This window comes from Artemia franciscana, chromosome 18, assembly GCF_032884065.1.
Source record: "Artemia franciscana chromosome 18, ASM3288406v1, whole genome shotgun sequence".
NCBI classification, from domain to species: Eukaryota; Metazoa; Arthropoda; class Branchiopoda; order Anostraca; family Artemiidae; genus Artemia; species Artemia franciscana.
The window spans coordinates 17,537,431-17,556,580 of NC_088880.1; the positions used below are offsets into that span (position 1 = coordinate 17,537,431).

The window sequence follows — 19,150 nt, forward strand, 5'->3', positions numbered from 1 at the left end:
CCCAAACCTCCAACCCCCAATGTAGACTAGTAACTACTTTTGTCTGGAACACCCTTTTCTGAATCCTCATGTCAGATAGCTGACCTAAATTACTTCTCAACAGCATATTTGTTAACCTTTTAACACTTAAATTACAATCTTCCACATGCCTAGACATCCCCTTTAGTGCACTAAACTTAACACCCAAATAAACAAACTCCTCTTTAACCTCCAGCATCACTCTTCCAAAATTAAAAACAACCTCAGAATCAACCTCTCCTTTGCTCCTAAATACTAGTACTACTGACTTCTTAGCATTTAACTCCAAATCCTTCTTTTCTAAGTAATCTTTTATTAAATCTAATTCCTTCTGAAGATTCTCCCTACTATCCGCCACTACTACTATATCATCTGCAAATAACATACATGATAGCCTGAACCAATCCAAAGATACAAATGGGGCTCCATTATTTTTCATAAAACTGTCTAAATCATTAACAAACAAAGAGAAAAGCTTTGGGGATAAAGTACATCATTGTTTCACACCCAAATGAGACGTAACCAGTCTAGAAAATTTCCCCATCACCTTTACAACAAACTTCACCCTCCGATACATAGCTGCTATTATCGCTACGAAACAAGACGGCAAGCCTATTTCTAACAGGCTTTCGATTAACAGCCTCCTGTTTACCGAGTCAAAAGCACTTCTCAGGTCTAAAAAGGCTACGAATAGCCGACCATTTTTCCCTCTAGCATATTTCAGTCTCAATATTTCCAAAGTAAAAATATGCTTAACAGTGCTGAACGTCGATCTGAATCCCACTTGTACCGGACTCAGTATTTCCTCTTTATCTAACCAATCTCTTAGCCTAAATTCCAAAACCTTACAAAATAGTTTACTTACCACATTCCCCATTAAGACAGACCTAAAATTTTCATGTAACATTTTATTGCCTTTCTTAAAAAGAGGCACTGCTACCGAAATGTCCCACGAGTGAGGCCAATAAGCTTTCTCTACCACAAACGAGAAAATCAAGGGCAACATAGGCATTATAGTTGTCCTTCCCAACCTCAGGACCTTTGTAGATATACCATCTATTCCTGGACACGAGTTACCCTTCATCTTTTTCAACTGATCCCAAATTTCTTCTTCAGATAAAGGCCTAATTAAATCGTAATCATTCTGCCTTAAAGGGTAATTCACCCTCCCTAACTCACTATCATTTGACCCATTCAAATCATTCGTCCTGACATGTTCAGACTCCCTCTTTTCAAAATAATCTGGCCACGTCTCAACTGGCGGGACATCTCCTCTTTTTCCCCAGGCCCTGGATTGAGCATGTAACTACCGACCAAAACTCTCTAGGGTTTTTAACACTGTAAGCTCTCTTAATTTCTTCATTAATCTCCTTCTGCCTCTCTCTCTTTTTAAGTCTTTTAACTCTATTATAATTTGACCTTACTTTCCTATATTCAGATAGCCTGTAGAAGTTTAATTCCTGATCCGATGGGTCCGTTGCTTTAAGTAGCCTAAAACTCCTAATTACCTCTTCCCTTTTCTGCCTACATTCCTCATCGAAAAAACCCTCATCTTTTCTAATTATCTATTTTCATTGTTTATTTTTTAATAGTAATGCTAGAAAATCCTGCGCCCTTTTCATTGAATTTCTCTTCCCCCATGAAATATTCCTCCAAGGAAAGATCCTCCCATATAGCCCCCTCCCCTGAACCCCACACCCAAACCAAAAAAATCCCACTGAAAACGTCGGTACACTTCCCAATAACCGTTACTGTATGTATTAAATAAAAAAAAACAAGTTTTTTTAACTGAAAGTAAGGAGCGACATCAAAACTTAAAACGCACAGAAATTACTTCGTATATGAAAGAGGCTGCTTCCTCATCAACGCCCCGCTCTTTACGCTAAAGTTTGACTCTTTCTCTCAATTCTTCTTTTTAAAACAGTAAAAAACTTTAGCGTAAAGAGCGGGGCGTTGATGAGGAAGCAGCCTCTTTCATATACGAAGTAATTTCTGTGCGTTTTAAGTTTTGATGTCGCTCCTTACTTTCAGTTAAAAAACTTGTTTTTTTTTATTTAATTTCTGAACGTTTTTGAATCAATGCATGTTTTGATTTTGGCTCTCCGCAGAGGAATAATCAAAACGAAATTTGCATATTTTTTTTTTTTTGGCTCAATGGCTTTCTCATAATTTTGATCGAATGATTTTGAGAAAAAAAGAGCGGGGGACGAAGCCTAGTTGCCCCCCGATTTTTTGGTTAATTAAAAAGGCAACTAGAACTTTTAATTTTTTACGAATCTTTTTATTGGTAAAAGATTTACATAATTTATAAATTAGCTTACGTAAAGAACTTTTGTATTCTCATGTTTTTATTACATATATGAGGGGATTCGCCCCATCGTCAGTACCTCGCTCTTTACACTAAAGCTTAAATTTTATCCCAATTCATTAAGAATGACCCCCTGAATCACAAAAGCCGTAGAATAAGTAGTTGAAATTACTGAAAATACTTTAGCGTAAAGAGCGAGGTATTAGAAGGAGGTGAGCCCCTCATATGCGTAATAATTTCTGTTTGTTTTAAGTTTTATTGCTGTTCCTTACTTCCAGCTGAAAAAGCTTTTTCACTTTTATTTTTTAATTGTTTTTTTTTTTAATAATGCTAGTAAATCCTGCTCTCCCTTCATGGAAATTTTCTTCTCCCATTACAAATTCTCGAAGGAAAGTTCCCCCAGCATATCCCCCTCTTCTCAACCCCTCCCCCAAACCAAAAAAATCCTCCAGAAAACGCCTGTATACTTTCCAATAACCATTACTGTATGTAAGCACAGGTCAAAGTTTGTAACTTGTTGCCCCTCCCACGGGGACTGTGGGGGAGTAAGTCGTCCCCAAAGACATAGTTATAAGGTTTTTCGACTACGCTGAATAAAATGGCTATCTCAAAATTTTGATCCGTTGACTTTGGGAAAATAATTAGCGTGGGAGGGGGCCAAGGTGCCCTCCAATTTTTTTGGTCACTTAAAAAGGGCACTAGAGCTTTTCATTTCCGTTAGAATGAGCCCTCTTGCAACATTCTAGGACCACTGGGTCGATACGATCACCCCTGGGGAAAAAAACAAAAAAAAATAAAAAAACAAATAAACACGCATCCGTGATCTGCCTTCTGGCAAAAAATGCAAAATTCCACATTTTTGTAGATAGGAGCTCGAAAATTCTACAATAGGGTTCTCTGATACGCTGAATCTGATGGTGTGATTTTCGTTAAGATTCTATGACTTTTAGGGGGCGTTTCCCCCTATTTTCTAAAATAACGCAAATTTTCTCAGGCTCGTAACTTTTGATGGGTATAACTAAACTTGATGAAACTTATATATTTAAAACCAGCATTAAAATGCGATTCTTTTGATGTAGCTATTGGTATCAAAATTCCATTTTTTAGAGTTTTGGTTACTATTGAGCCGGGTCGCTCCTTACTACAGTTCGTTACCACGAACTGTTTGAAACATTGGTCAAAGTTTGTAACTTGCAGCCTCTCCCCTAGGGACTGTGGGGGGGGGGGGGGTAAGTCATCCCCAAAGACATAGTTATTGTGGTTTTCGACTATGCGGAACAAAATGGCTATCTCAAAATTTTGATCCGTTGACTTTGGGGAAAAAATGAGCGTGGGAGGGGGCCTAGGTTCCCTCCATTTTTTTATCACTTAAAAAGGGCACTAGAACTTTTCATTTCCGTTAGAATGAGCCCTCTTGCAACACTCTAGGACCACTTGGTCGATACGATAACCCCTGGGAAAAAACAAAACAAAAAACAAACAAACAAACAAACAAATAAACACACACCCGTGATTTGTCTTTCGTGATTTGTCTTGGTGTGATTTTCGTTAAGATCCTATGACTTTTAGGGGGTGTTTCCCCCTTTTTTCCAAAATAAGGCAAATTTTCTCAAGCTTGTAACTTTTGATGACAAAGACTAACTTTGATGTAACTTATATATTCAAAATCGGCATAAAAATCCGATTCTTTTGATATATCTTTTAGCATCGAAATTCCATTTTTTAGAGTTTCGTTTACTATTGAGCAGGCTCGCTCCTTACTACAGTTCGTTACCACGAACTGTTTGACATATAAACTGACCAACCAGCCAGCCAACCAAAAAAAAAAAAAAATAAAAAAAAAAATAAATAAAAAAATCTACAAACGCTACGAACGATATCAAAAATTAAAGAAGAAGGAACGAGCAAGGACTACAATAACTAAACTAACAATAAAGAACAAATGTTATTTCAAAGGCAGAATTCCCTACCTTTGGAGAATTCTGTTTCAGTTCGAAAGTGCAGGAGAGCCTTTTCGATTATCTCTCCTTCTGGCAAAATCACTTGCTTAAATTCTGCTCGAAAACGGACAGAATCCTCAGTTCCTGTAAAACATGGAAATAGGGTTTCATAAAGGGGAAAAGATTTGGAGTAAAGCATTTTAAAATATTATAATTTTAAATTGCTTTCGCTTGGAAATAGGCTAAATCATCATCTTGTAAAGTCAACAAATTTTTAAACTTCATGCTTTTCACATATTACACTATTTGTGGTCGACAGTTACCTTTATCATTACAATATTTCAAATTGCGAGCAACAGCTTTTTGTGTTGTTATAGCAATAAATAATCAAAGGTACTTACTCTGTGCCCACTCGAAGATAATCAGCTTAGCCTGAGCAAGATAAAATACTATGCAGGTACATTTTAATTAAATATTTAATATATAGAGTGGTTACGTTAGGATAGGTATTTGATACAGTGCGTTCTGGGCGGCCTGCTTTCCATAATTCTCTGATGTATTTTCCATAATTTTTTTTTTACTAAAGTATTATATTTCATCATATTTTTGATTTCCTTAGGATTAATCTAACTTCACTTCTTTGGTGTAGTCGCTATAGCACAGTACCTGAATAACAAATACATCTTTATTATAGCGTAGTCTGGAGCCATAGTGATTATTGTCTTTTTGTTAAATTTTCAAAATTGACGTATTGACCCTAACATAATGAGACCTTGTGAATTTAGCAAACGTTTGGGGGCTGCTATTCTATATAATGCAGTCAGGAACTCTTTGATAGATTTAACTCAAAAATGTTCAAATAAAAGCAGGGATCGATATCAAAACTTGAAACGGTAAGGTATTCCGCAAATCACTAGGAATTGTGTCATCCTTCAGCATCCCTTCCTGTTCTGTACAGTTTGGTTTGAATTATTCTATCATAAATAATTACACATCTTCAAACGTATGTTCCTTATTGCAATAGAAATGGAGCACCAAGCATCTAGGTGTATTCAGATTTGTTTATAGGGGGCTTCAATCGGAGGAAAAAAAATTTAGTCCAAATGTTTTAAGAGGTAGGCCTAATAGGTAAACAAGACAGTTTCAACTACCTATCGGCCTTGGTTTTATTTTCTAATATGCTTTCAGTAAGGCACATGTTCAATTTTAGAATAAAATAGGGAATCACAGCTCCCCTCATATCCAGAAGTATTTGCTGTTCGTTTTAGGGTCAATATCCTTTATTTTTCCTACTGCGTAAGAGTAAGCATATTAATGTAATCTTGCACTGTAGATGGTGTTCAACCGGCCCTAACACCTAACGCATGTAATAGAGTACCTAAACTTAGTATTGAGCATGAGAAAAGGTTTCACTGCAAACATGAAAATAACTGCCCGTGAAGAATATTAACCATTAAATGGATGCAGTATTTCTACTTTGTTTTTCCAAAATCATATCCCTAATAACCCCTTTTTACTTAACAAAACACCAAAATTCCTACCCTGCCGTCCACATTTTGGTATTTTTCGAAAAAGTACCATAATCAAGTATTTTTAAAATCTAGATCGGGTAAACTGCCCCCCCCCCGTCTCCGCTCTATTGCCCCAATTGGCATGAAGGTCTCGATTAGCTTTTTAAATGAAATTCAGTTATATTGGCTTGAGCAATCGATCACGAACAACAAAGCCATTCTGTTAGATGCTTCCATTCCCAGGTACATTTGTCAAAGTGGGAAATATTCAGATTTCTGTATTCTTCGATTGTCAGTATGTTTGAAAGATTCTTTTGGTAGGACAAGTAGGACAAGGCTCAAGGCAAAAGTTCTGACTAGCTCTACACGTGCTTATCTTAATCGTTAAAAAACGTCCTTGGTCTGGACCAAACAAGTTTAACAGGCTAAGTAAGACGCAAACTTAAGCAGTGTTTTCATAACAGGTTTCTAAGACCTTATCATAACCACAAGTTGGGTCACCAAAAATCACATTCTAGAAATACAGCTTGAAGGCTGTCTATTACTCAAACAGCATATTCACCTAGCCTTCCAGTGACAACCTCTGTTAAAACCTTCAGTTAAAACTGATTAAATTTGTTTTACTGTTTTTTGTGGCACTTCGTAGTAAGATCTTCAGGGAATTTTTTTTACCAAGATAGTTATTACGTAAATTAGTCATTAAAATACTGGTCAATACGTACTTCAATATTGGTCAATATTGGTAAATTAGTCAATTAAATTAATCAATATATATATATATATATATATATATATATATATATATATATATATATATATATATATATATATATATATATATATATATATATATATATATATATACTGATATTCATACCTGGAAGTCTGAATAATTTTGGAATTAGTAAAGTCAAAAAAGAGAAAATATTTAAAATATATACTGTTTGTAGTAAAGTGCAGATTACGTTCTGGTTTTTAGGGAGCATGGGTTTTTATTATCTTGAAATTTTCTATTTCAAAGTTCCTACTATCATGACAGCGTGTATACATTTAAGCTATTTTTATTTAGTTCCATAGCTTAATACTACAGCTTAATACCCTAAGGTGTTTCTGGGATATTACTAATACCCCCCTAAGGTAAACAACTTGTACCTAGTATTTTGATTAAGCTGAACATAGCCCTAACCATTTCCTGAAAGTTTAACTAATACCCTTAGCATTAGCAATAGAAGTAGTCATAGCAGCAGAAGTAGCAATAAGAGCATTAGGAGTAGCATTAGAGATAGCAACAGTCGTGTTGTTAGTAAGTGTATCTGTTTGGCCTAATTCAGCATCTCCACCCCAAGTCCTGATAGTTTCAAGTTAAATTTTAAGCCATTTTAAAAAATATTGCTGATATGTCCTTTTGATAACCTGTATGCAAATAATAAGTCTTGATTCACCCCAACATACCCCCCCCCCGAGCTCCCTGGAAGTTCTGCATTAGTACTATGAATCTTAGTAATTGCGGTTATAACAGCAGTAGTAGTAGGAGTATGGTCAGTGCCTTTTTATTAGTTCAAAATACCCCACTACAAGCCTTGAAAGTTTAAACATAATTCCCTAAACCGTTTTTGAGATACTAATGATACGGCCTTTAGACAGTCTGCATATACATAGCGTGTTTCTATTTTATTCAGCATACGCCTCAAAATTTCCTGAAAATCTGTCCTTATAACCCTTCGCCTTAGTAGTAGCATTAGAATTTTGACAATCCATGAGATCATCGTAGTCTTTTGGGCTGATTTAATTAAACATACCCCTAAATATTCCCAGAAAGCTCCGTCTTAATACCTTAACTTCAGTGGTATCAATTGTTCTAATTGTAGTAGTAGCATTAGTAGCAGTATGCACATAGCAACTTTTTTTTCAACATGCCTCTCATCCCCTGCTGAAAGTTTCAACTCAATACCGTAGACAGTTCCAGATACGTTGCTGATACATCATTTTGAAAACCTGAATGCACTTAGTGTACTTTGATTTAGTTCAAAGGTGTCTCAAAATTCCCTGAAATTTTCACCTTTTTACCCTTAGCTTTAGTTGCGAAAGCAGTAGTAGCAAGAGCTATAATAATAATAGGAGCAAGCCCTATAAGTTTCAAATGCATACTCCAAGCTACTCCTAAGGTATTGCTGATACGCCTTTTTGACAACCTGTGGAAACAGTGAGTTTAGATTCGGTTTAGCTTCCCACCTGATGGAAACAGGGGGTTTTGATTCAGTTCAACTTTCTCCTTAATATTCCACCTTCACACACCTATCCGTTGTTGTAGTAGTAGTCACAATAGTAGTAGAAGGAGAATTAGTAGTAGTACTAACAGTGGTGGCAGTAGTACTAACAGCAGTAGCACCAGCACTAGCAGCAATAGTGTTATGCCCATATTGCCTTTTGGTCATTTGAACATCCAATTCGTCCTGAAAAGCTCAACTTTATACTGTAAGGCGTTGCTATGATATTACCGATATGCCCTTTTAACCTGTATGCTCATAGTATGTTTTAATTTGGGTCAACTTCCCCCTCAAAATTTCCTGGAATTTTCACTTTAATACCCTTAATGCTAATAGTAATAGTTGGAGTAGTAGTGGTATTAGTAGTAGCATGCACATATTATTTTTTGGTCAATTGATCTTCCACCTAAGTATTTCCTGAAAATTCCAATTTAACATCCTAATCAATTCCCGAGATACACCATTTTGACAACTTGCATGCACATAGTAAGTTTTACTTTAGTTCAATTTTCCCCTCCATATTCTCTTAAATTTTCACCTTCACGCATTAGCCGTAGCAATACTAGTACATTATTAATATTAGCAGTAGAAACAGTGGCAGTGTTGTATTAGTGGCAGTAGTAGTAGTAACAGTGGTAGCAGTAGTATCAGTTCAACTTCCCCCTCAATGTTCTCTTAAATATTCACCTTCATATATCAACCTTAGCAATACTAATATCTTAGTAATAGTACCATTAGAAGTAGTAGCAGCGTTGTATCAGTAGTAGTAGTAGTAACAGTGGTAGTAGCAGTAATAGTGGCAGTATGTACAAAACGCCTTTTAATCAGTTGATCATCCCTTCATTATGCCCTGAAAGTTTCAATTTGATATGCAAGGCTGTTCCTAGAATATTTCTTATGCGCCCTTTTGACAATCTGTATGCACATAGTATGTTTTGATCTAGTTCAACCTCTCCCTCAACGTTTCTTCAAATTTGTACCTCAATATCGTCAGCCTCAACAGTAGTCACTACAGAAGCAGCAGTGTTAACACGTAAATACTGCCTTTTTGGTCAATTGATCATTCTTCTTATTATTCCCTGAAAGTTCCTAGTTAATACCCTCAGCCATTCCTGAGTTTCGCCCTTTTGACAACCTGCATACGCATAGTGTATTTTGATTTAGTTCAAAACTTTCTTCTTTTGGACACCAAAGGTATTCAAAGATGTTAATAAAGTCAAGTCAATAACAAATACTATACGTAAACAATGGGCAAGTGGTATAACTTACATCCCTTGCACCAAGGGCTGTGGGGGTGACATTCCCAGATATACAGTTATTGGACCTTTCAATTATGCTAAACAAAATGGATATTTAAAATTTTTGACTATATGTTTTTGAGGAATAAAGAGGCGTTAGAGGAGGACTGGCTGCCCTCCAATCACTGTTGACTCCTAAATAGGACACTAGAATTTTCCATCACTGTTGACTCCTAAATAGGACACTAGAATTTTCCATTTCAAACGAACGAGCTGTTTCTTAGGTTTCTACAGTTCCTTCTATACGAAGTACTTTGGTGAAAAAAAAGCATACTGGCCACTTTGTCTTTACTTCTGCAGCGCTACTGTGCTGCCCACTATATTGTTTTCTAACTTGCGGTCTGTTTGTTGAAATAAACGATTTGGTATGGGTAGGGCTTGAAGGAGATACTTTTGAGGGGTAATCTCAACATTGATAAACATTAATATTTTGTTCAGGCAAGTAGGGTGAGAATTTTCGAAGTTGAAAATATGCCATCGTTTACGTATTTATTCATTTTGCGCATTTCCTAGAATTGTACTGTAGTAATAAACAAAACGAGACAACTAGTTCCAAAATATAAAGAGCACATGATCTAAAATTTATAAAGAAAATGCTTAGGAGATTTGACGAAAAGAAATGACTTTAATGGTAAAATGATGTTTCTACATCCTAGGAAAAGGAAATGCTGAAGCTAAACATTTGTAGGAATATCGAACCGAGGGAAGATTCTTTATTTATTCAGACTTGAATAACGGTTTTAAATCGATTTTTAACCAATTTGTTCATCTTTTGCGTAGTTTTGGAATGATAGAATAGGATTTGAAAGAGATTTATCGTTAAATCTCTTCACATACTTTTACCATTATTTTGGGAAATTTGGAAAACTTCAAGATTTGAAAACTAGGAAAAAAGAATTCTTGAATTGTAAACTTTAGCAAAATATAGTATTTTGAAAAACAGCATACGTTTCCTTTTCAAGGGAAAGGCTTGGGTTATCCCAAATTACTTACTCGCTTCCAAAACCATGTATAGCAGCGGGACAACAAGACTTGGCATTTGACAATTTCGGATCTAGAGCCAAATCTTGGGGGGACGTGACAAGAGCACCAATAATTGACCAAATCGACATGTTTATTTAAAAGGGCAAAAAGAGAGAAAAAACAAATGAGGGCACCAGAAGAATCTAGGAGACCCACGGTACCCCCCCCCCCCCACCTGGATCCACCCCTGACATTTGGAAGAAGGACTTCAGGCTCTGGATTTTTTTTTTCTATTGAGTATTTGAAGACATGATTTACGCAGGGGACAATTCGTCGTTTATTCTATGCGTACATCGATGCTTTGATCATTCAATAGGTCTTATTTTTCTAAGAACCGGAATTTGTTCGTACAAAGATCTTCTTTTTAAGCATCTAGGATATAACCACAGAAAAGTTTGGCATAAAAACTCGATTTTCTATCTCAGTCGTTGTACAATAGGCCCCCAAAAATGAACCCCTATTTTTAAAGGAAAGACAGATTTGCTACGTAATCCAACAAACTTTAAAGTGGTTGCAGGGGTAAACTCTAAAGTGATATACTACCACAGATCGAAACTTTCAAAAGTCTGTGGTAACGAACTGTAGTAAGGAGCGACACAGCTCAATAGTAACCAAAATTATAAAAAACAGAATTTTTATAACAATAGTGACATCAAAAGAATCGCATTTTAATGATGATTTTAAATATATAAGTTTCATCAAGTTTAGCCATACCCATCAAAATTTACGAGCCTGAGAAAATTTGCCTTATTTTAGAAAATAGGGAGAAACACCCCTTAAAAGTCATAGAAAAAGCTTTGAAATGTAGAGTTGTGAGAAAGAGTCAGACTTTAGCGTAAAGAGTGGGGCTATGAGGAGGGAACAGTCCTTTTCGTATACGGAGTAATATCTGTTCTTTTTAAGTTTTAATGTCGCTCCTTACTTTCAGTTAAAAAAACTTGTTTTTTTTATTTAATCGTAAACAAAACCCGGAGAGAGCAGAAGGCTTTGGCATAATCCGTTGTACTGTGGCGTAACAAACCAATGTCCGACATTTTAGAAACGAGTTATTGTGGAAGAGGATTTTTGTATGGGAGAGGAGGAAGTATAATCTTCTGCGTCTGAACAATGCATCATTAGTGAAAAATGGAGAAAATACTTAAATGATTTAAAGCGACGACATTCCTTTAGCTTTTAGAACTTTTTGTTTAGTCGCAGTAGATCCAGCAGAAAAGAAAGATCTTGAAGACCTTACATAACACAAATTGGATTGACTTGAACTTTTTGATCTCTCTCCTTTAATACAGGAGTGGAAGCAGAGTTTGGCTAATCATTTTTCTGATCACTGCAGATATCCCCCTTCCAACGAAAATTTTTCCAAGCCCGCTGAAAATTTCCCCCAGAACATCTACACTTGCAAAATTAACCTATTAAAAAGAAAGTAAGACAAATAAAAAGAATTTTGTACACAAATTCTGTCAAATCACCCCATTGTAAAATTTCTCCTGGAAAGTTTACCCCCGGAAACTTGGCTTCTATGTATTATTTATTTATTTTTCCCCAAGACACTTAGCATAGAAGAAGAGGTCGTAGAAACTTCAGAACGAGCGCATTAAAATGAAAACTAAAAGTTCTAGTAGCCTTTTGAACAGTCAAAAGTAATTTTTAGGGTGACAAGCCCTCTACTATGCCACATTTAGCTTCCCGCCCTCCCTGAACCCCCAAAAGACATCTAATCAAAATTTTGAGATAGTCATTTTTCCCTACATGAGCTACACTAAGTGTGGATTTCAACGACTATAATGCGACACGAACCTGGAAATCAAATGTTTTGGAAAAAAACACAACTGAAAAGCATCTTAAAATAAAATCACACGCAGGAAAACGGCTTGAATTGATATATACGACTTGTTAAAACTTAGGTAAAGATACGCTGAAGTTCAGTTTGACCAAAAGTAACATAACTCCTTTTGGAATATCGCATTCGAACTTGAATATTGTGCTTCCTGTGGCTGCAAGGCTAAATTTGGTTTAAGCAACACGTCTTCTCCTCGTCGTCGTTTTTTTTTAATATTCTCTTCTTTTCTTGGACTCTTGTTTCCATTTCTTACCCCTGACTTTTTGTTTAAACACTCGTCGATGAAAACATATCTTCTTTACCTCTTACTACTTGACTCAAAAGACACGAGCTAAACATACAAATAATACAAGAAAGAAATATGGTTAATTTTTAAGCTCGATCTTTTACATCTGCAAGAATTAATAAATGAAAGCTACAAACCTCCAATGAGAATTTCTTTAGCAGGATAACTTCTGACAATTTCCGCAAATAGGTTATTCTGGCCTTTTGTTTTACTGCTAATTTTGTGATCATTGTAAATCTGTTTCATACGGGAATGAACTTTGAAAGATTTATTGCGATAATCATAAATGTTACTGCCTTTTCCCTCCTGAGTTTTGACTACAATGGGAGCAAAAACCACGGCAAATATCAATACAGAAATAACTATTAGAACACTTGCGAGAAATACTAGATATACTTTCATACTTCTCATTCTATACTAATTTTTCTACAAAAAAAACTTCCTTATGCCAAGTGTTTACGCCTAAAAACCATGAATCCTAATGGAAGCTATTCTTAGGATTTCTAAAAGCTTTCTATTATCCACCTTGCCCCATTGTTATCTTCTTGGAGGGGTTTCTAATTCGCCTTTTGACAGAGTACCGGAATGATGATAGATTCTTATAATACATATAGGAAAGTTTGGCATTTCTATGAAGGATTTGACACTGAGGGGTACCACTTATTCAATTGTAGAAAATGAAGTGCCAGATAACAGTAATTCTACTGAAGGAAGGCAATTCCCCTTTACCCTAGTTCTATAAAAACTAGTTGTGACAATGAATGATTACTAGACAAGTCAGAATATTCTAAATCGTGAGGCGTAACTAAGATGTATTTCAAGAGGACATGTTACGGGACGATTTCAGCGAGGAGAGATTTTACATTTTGCAAATTCTGCCAGCCGATTGGAACGGAATAAATTTTGATGAATCTCTTGTTATTATTGTTATTTTTTACAAATCAGAATAATAGGTTAGAATATGGATGTTATATTTGTAGATAGAATTGATTTCCGCTATAAACTTAAGTAAAAACTATAAACAACTGTGCGCAAAATCAAGTCACCTAAATATTTTACCATTTCTGCCATTGTAAATTTTCGCATAAATTTATTGTTTGATATACAATCTCTAAGACGAACACTATAAATGTCATACTTTCCACAATTTTTCAAAGCGCCAAGTATCAGAGCCACACTGTCTCTATTGTGTTTTCCAGCAATCAAATCTTAATTCTAAGACTTGCCTTCATATTCTTTTTTCTTCTGCAAAGTTTTTTGCAACTACAAAAAAAATTAGGTTTTTGGTTATTCCACTACATTTCAGCCATACTCACTGCCTACTATTAATACTAACTTGCTCAGTAAAGCCTTTGACCAACGTGGCATACATCAAGATTTTATTCGCGGGTATTTTTATATAAGAATACTTCCTACATTTTCTTTGTATTCCCACCGTACTTCTTCATGTTTATTCCCGTCTGAAAGTCACATTTATATCTGTGATTTTATTATTATTATTATTATTCTATTCACAAAACCATGGCTTCAAAAGAATTTCCCTCAATAGTGTGCCTCTTCTAAAAAATGTGTCGCGGGCCGCAGGATGAGTATAAATTGAGGGGGTAACTCCCGTTCCATTTATCATTTGGGTCGGTTTTAGAGCGACATGCTTTTATGGAGTAAATAAGCAAAAGAAAAAAGAGAAACAGTTAGGATAAATGAAAGAAAAAGGTAAAATCATTTGTTCTCTTTCGTATTTTGACATTTTTCTTTTTTGATTTTCTATTACAGATTTGGGAACCAGTGAGCACGTAATGAGATAACCTCCCCGCATTATGTATTACTTTTGAATGTTCTCTGTCTCATAGCAACGCAATATCATAGTAAATCTCACCTATTTTAAAACTGAATAGAGTCATAATTTAAAGAGATACCAGAACAAATAAGCGTAACAAAAACATGCATAAAAAAGGACAAGCCTATTATGAAAAGTAGCTACATTCTATTGAATCAACTGTTGTATAGTATTCGGATAAGGTTCATTCGAAAGAAAGTTTATAGTTCTAGTGTCCTTTTAACCGACAAAAGGAGTCAAGGACCACAACAAAATGCAATTGTTGGCTTTTTTATTCTGAGAGCCAATCCGTTTGAAATTGTCAAAGTTTTTTTTTCTTCTACACCACAGTTTTGGGAGAAATAGTGCCACGCAGCGGCGCATTCGTAAAAAACCGAAACCATATAAAATTAACGGCTCTTAAGCGTTTGTCGTTTGATTCGTCCGATTCATTTGAAACGGCAATTCATTAGCCATTGTATACCTGCAAACTAACTGGGGAAGCAATCGTTGTTTCCATTGGGAGAAGAGGTGCCTACAACCTCAGGAATAGGTTTTATACCCACATTTTCAAGCTTTCTGCAGAGGGTTCTTCAGACAGTGACAAATCCAGGTGACCGATCCCCCTGGCATGGGATGGTGTATTTTAGTAATAGTTTTACTCTTGCATTTACAGAAAACAGTCAAACAAGAAAGTAAATAATTGATATCAATTCCACAAAGGTCAATTTACAATTCAAGATTTGACTAAATTCTCTCGTTCCCTTCTAAGAAAAGAACCGTCGAGTATAAATAAAATAACGATTAAGTGTAGAGAATGAGTGTTTCGAACAATCCAATTGCGAATACATCTAAATAATCCATTTAATTCTCGAAATAACGGTATAAAGATTTTGAATGTTAGCGTAAATAGTAGGAAGTTGAGGACCGTTGCAGACCTTATTGCATACGGGATAATTATGAACATTACTTTAAATAAGAACAGAAACTAAATGTAAAAAAACATTAAAAAGCAACGTTAAACTTCAGACCAGTTTAAATTGTCCTATATGTGAGAAAGGGTGCTGATCCCTATGCCCACCTCTCCCAATTTCACGCTAAAGTTTGACTTTTCCTTCAATATTGAATGCTTTAAAAAAGCAACATGATTTTTCATTTCCGTTTTTGTAACAAATTATCGAGATTAAAAGGGTTCGCATTTAGTTGTATTTACTTGAAGCGATAAAATTGTCAGTTGAGATGTGATGCTGGGCAATCAATAAATAAAACCACTAAAAAATCAACCAACTATATATTTTGCATTTTACAGGGGTTCTTTTTCTTCGGAAAAGCAGTTTTCAAATTTAAAACAAAAAGGTGGGCAGAACCCAGTGGGAGGTAGCCTCATCGTATATTGCGATATTCTTTTCGTTTTAAATATCAACGGTTCTCTTTAAGTTTTACTCGAAAAAACTCGTTCAATCAGTATACAGAGGCATGGAATAGTGATTTAAAAAGTTATTTAAGTATTATACGAAAAAAACTCAAGAAGTGAAGTTTGGTTAATGCTAATGAAATATACCTAAGTAAGATAAAAATATAATAGTTTAGAAACAAATTTGGGCTAATTATTTGCATATTTGGGGGGCTGGGGGCAAAGCCTAGCATATATTAAATACGTGACCTAATCTACCCAAAATAACAACTAAATATTTAATGAAAATATGGCTATCTATAGTCAGACACTATATTCTATCACTATACATTGCAAACTAACCGGGATGAAAACCGGGTAATGTCCCGAGAGCTTCTCGTATAAAACGTAAGTACCTTTAAAAATTCAACCCAAACATTTTTACAAAAGACAGTCGCAAGACTGGCATCAAAATCAAATTAGTATTAAAAAATTGCTGACCTGACGTAAAGGAAGTTATTAGTAATCATGTCGCAAAAAAAGATGACTTAGACCCGTGATTCCCAAAGTGGTCCAGGTGGACCGAAAGGGGTCTACAGTTTGTAAACTACAGTTTGTTTGCGCAATGTTGAAAATGTTGATGAAATGTTGAAAAACTTGCAATGATTACCCTTACATACTGAAGTACGCTAGTTGTCAAAAGGTGCACGTTTAAAAAAAGTTATACTCAATTTTTTAATCGGTTTTAGAGTTTCTGGAAAGTATAGATAAAGATTTAAAAGAAAATCTGAAGAATTTGAAAGAAGATAGAGCGTGTTTGACAAATTTGTTAATGGCATTAACTTACAATTACGCGGAGACGGCCTCAATTAAAAGAAAAAGAAAGCAAAGGGTGTAATTTCAGCTTTACTTGGAAAATTGAAATATACGCTTAAGTGTAAGTGTCACTAAGAAGTGTATCTTTATTTTGGGATTTTGTTCTGCTGTAACAATTGTCTAAGTCAGATATTCCCAAACTTTTCTTTCTCATAGACCCCTTTCAAAAATTTCGCTGGTTCTGGTGGACCCCCTGCAGTTAAGTTTCTGTCATATTTCCAAAATCCGAGGAAAAAAATGTGAAGATTAGAATTAAGAACGATGATTTTGTTGTAGTTGAGTTCCAACCGAAACTAACGGTTTTCGAAACAGAAAGTGAATTTTGATTAGTTAATTAATTAACTAATTTTATTATGAGTAGATATCCAAAAGTGAGATTGGCCAATCATAAAAGGGATTTAATCCAACTCCACCATTTTATGACCACTCATAGCACAAAAAACCGAACATATCTCACTTACCTTCTTTAAGAAACTCCTCATTCGGAATAGCAAAAATAAAAGAAACAGTAATTTTTCTGGTGTTATATTCATTCAAATACTTAATCATCATACTATTAATTACTCTTGTTTTAGAATTATATTTCACTATAACATTTAAAATATAAATGAAATTAAACATTAAAAAATGAAACGTAGGCTAACTTCTACAATTACAATCACAAAATAGTCACAACTTTTTGTGAGAGGTATATACTTGATGGACCGACAGCCAATTGTCAATATCTGGCTTCAATTTCGTTAAGAATAACTGCGAATCTTTCCATTCTGTGATATTCAATCTACTTGTTTTCTGATTAAAAGGTTTTTAACGTAACTAAAACTTTTTGACCCGATGTGTCGAGGGAAATGCTATCAAAGCTTTATTGCAATTCCCCAAAGTCCAGGATATTTTTTCGGTATTTCTACCTGCAACCAAAATATTTGATACCCTCTTTTAAATTTCACCTTCAGATCCTCATTACTACTATGCTTTAGCTCCTCTTGCAGTATCACATTCTGCACTTCCATTCTATAAAATGGATTTATACTCCGAAGCGATATTTCCGTCGTCAGAATATCTTCAAATCCGATCTCGAAGTCACTATACAGGGCAATTACATTCTTAACGTATGTCTGGATATCCTTATCAATGCATTCTACCAGTGACAAGTTTTAAAATCGGAAAATTTACGCTTAAGTTTGACTCTTTGCCACAATTCTACTTTTTAAAACAATTAAAAGCTTTAGCGTAAAGAGCGAGGGATTGCGGAGGGGACAACCCATTTCATATACGGAGTAATTTCTGTTCGTTTTAAGTTTTAATGTCGCTCCTTACTTTCAGCTAAAAAAATCAGTTTTTTTTTATTTAATGAAGAAAAGAGAGGCAATCAGAATGTTAAGAAGGGGCTGGTATAATTATGAACCGTTCGAATCATTTTATACATGAAAAGAGACAAGGTAGGATCTACCCTCCGTAATTTGTTATAAGCTTCTTAAGATATAGATGCCTTATGACTCTTGATGTACGATTCACGATGCTCAACCTGACTCTTAAATTTGGGCATTGCAATTAAGATCAAAGGTTCAAGGCAAATTGCTGAATTTGTAAAATTGGAAACAAAAAATGCAGCGCTAGTAGTAACAGCCTATATAATAGGCCTGTATCCGTTTTGATAAGCACCAGGGGTATATGCGCGGACAAAGTTTTTTTTTGTACTTCAGAGAAAAAAAAAAGAGAGTAGGTTTGCTAAAACACAAGCTAGAAAAGAGGTATTTAAAAGACTTATTTCTACAATATTTCAAATAAAGTCTTTGCATCCATGTTTATTCCTGAAAGGAGCATTGAAGTTGTAAAACAGAAAAAAAAGCACTTCCAATTTTGATATTTCTGATTATATACTAAGTACATTGTTGTGTTCTATATTATTAAATAAGAAAAAAAAGTTTTTTCAACTGAAAGTAAGGATAAATATTAAAACGAATCAGTTATACGAGGGTGGCTATCCTATCCTTAATCCCTCGCTTTTTACGCTACAGTTCTTAAATACTTTAATAAAGTTCCTTATTCCAATTCAACGGCCCTTGTGTTTCAGGACTCGTTCTTAAGGAATTGGGACAAAAAGTTAATCTTTAGCATGAATGTGCAAGTGATTGAGGGGGAGAGGGGGAGCCCTCTTCATGTTGTAATAATTACTTTTTTAATTTGTGATGCTGCTCAATACTTCGGGTTGAAAAAATTGCTTTTTATTGAATTTCTGTGTTTTCCGAATAATGCCAGGAAATCCACACCCTCCCTCCATAGAAACCCTACCGCAAGACAAATTCCTCCATGGAGAAAATTCCTACCACGTAAAATCCCGATCCACCGAAAAATTCCATCCTTGCAGAAAATTCTCCCAGAAAAATTTATTGCGGAGAATTCCCTCTTGAAGTAAAAACAACTCTTTTGGTTAATTTCTGACCATTTTTCAAATCATACAAGAAATCAACCCCTCTTCGGAAATTTTTTACCGAAAACAAACGCCCGACCCCCCGCCCCAATTGAAAATATACTCCCCCGGGCAAAATCCCCATGGAGAATTTTTTCCTTAGAAGA

General features: G+C 35.2%; 1 protein-coding gene across 4 annotated transcripts in view; it reads right to left on the minus strand.

The window, feature by feature from the left end:
• Positions 1-19,150, minus strand: part of LOC136038688 (bone morphogenetic protein 10-like) — a 57,362-nt gene that overhangs the window by 35,458 nt on the left and 2,754 nt on the right. Inside the window, exons 1-2 of one of the 4 annotated variants that reach the window (XM_065721982.1) lie at positions 12,626-13,228; positions 4,297-4,410 (exon numbers count right to left, since the gene is read on the minus strand). In XM_065721982.1, coding sequence (XP_065578054.1) covers positions 4,297-4,410; positions 12,626-12,899 — 388 coding nt within the window. In that variant the 5' untranslated portion in view covers positions 12,900-13,228. Of the gene's footprint in view, positions 1-4,296; positions 4,411-12,625; positions 13,229-17,034; positions 17,751-19,150 lie in introns of those variants that run through there. The other 3 variants (XM_065721983.1, XM_065721981.1, XM_065721984.1) reach the window with 3 other exon arrangements.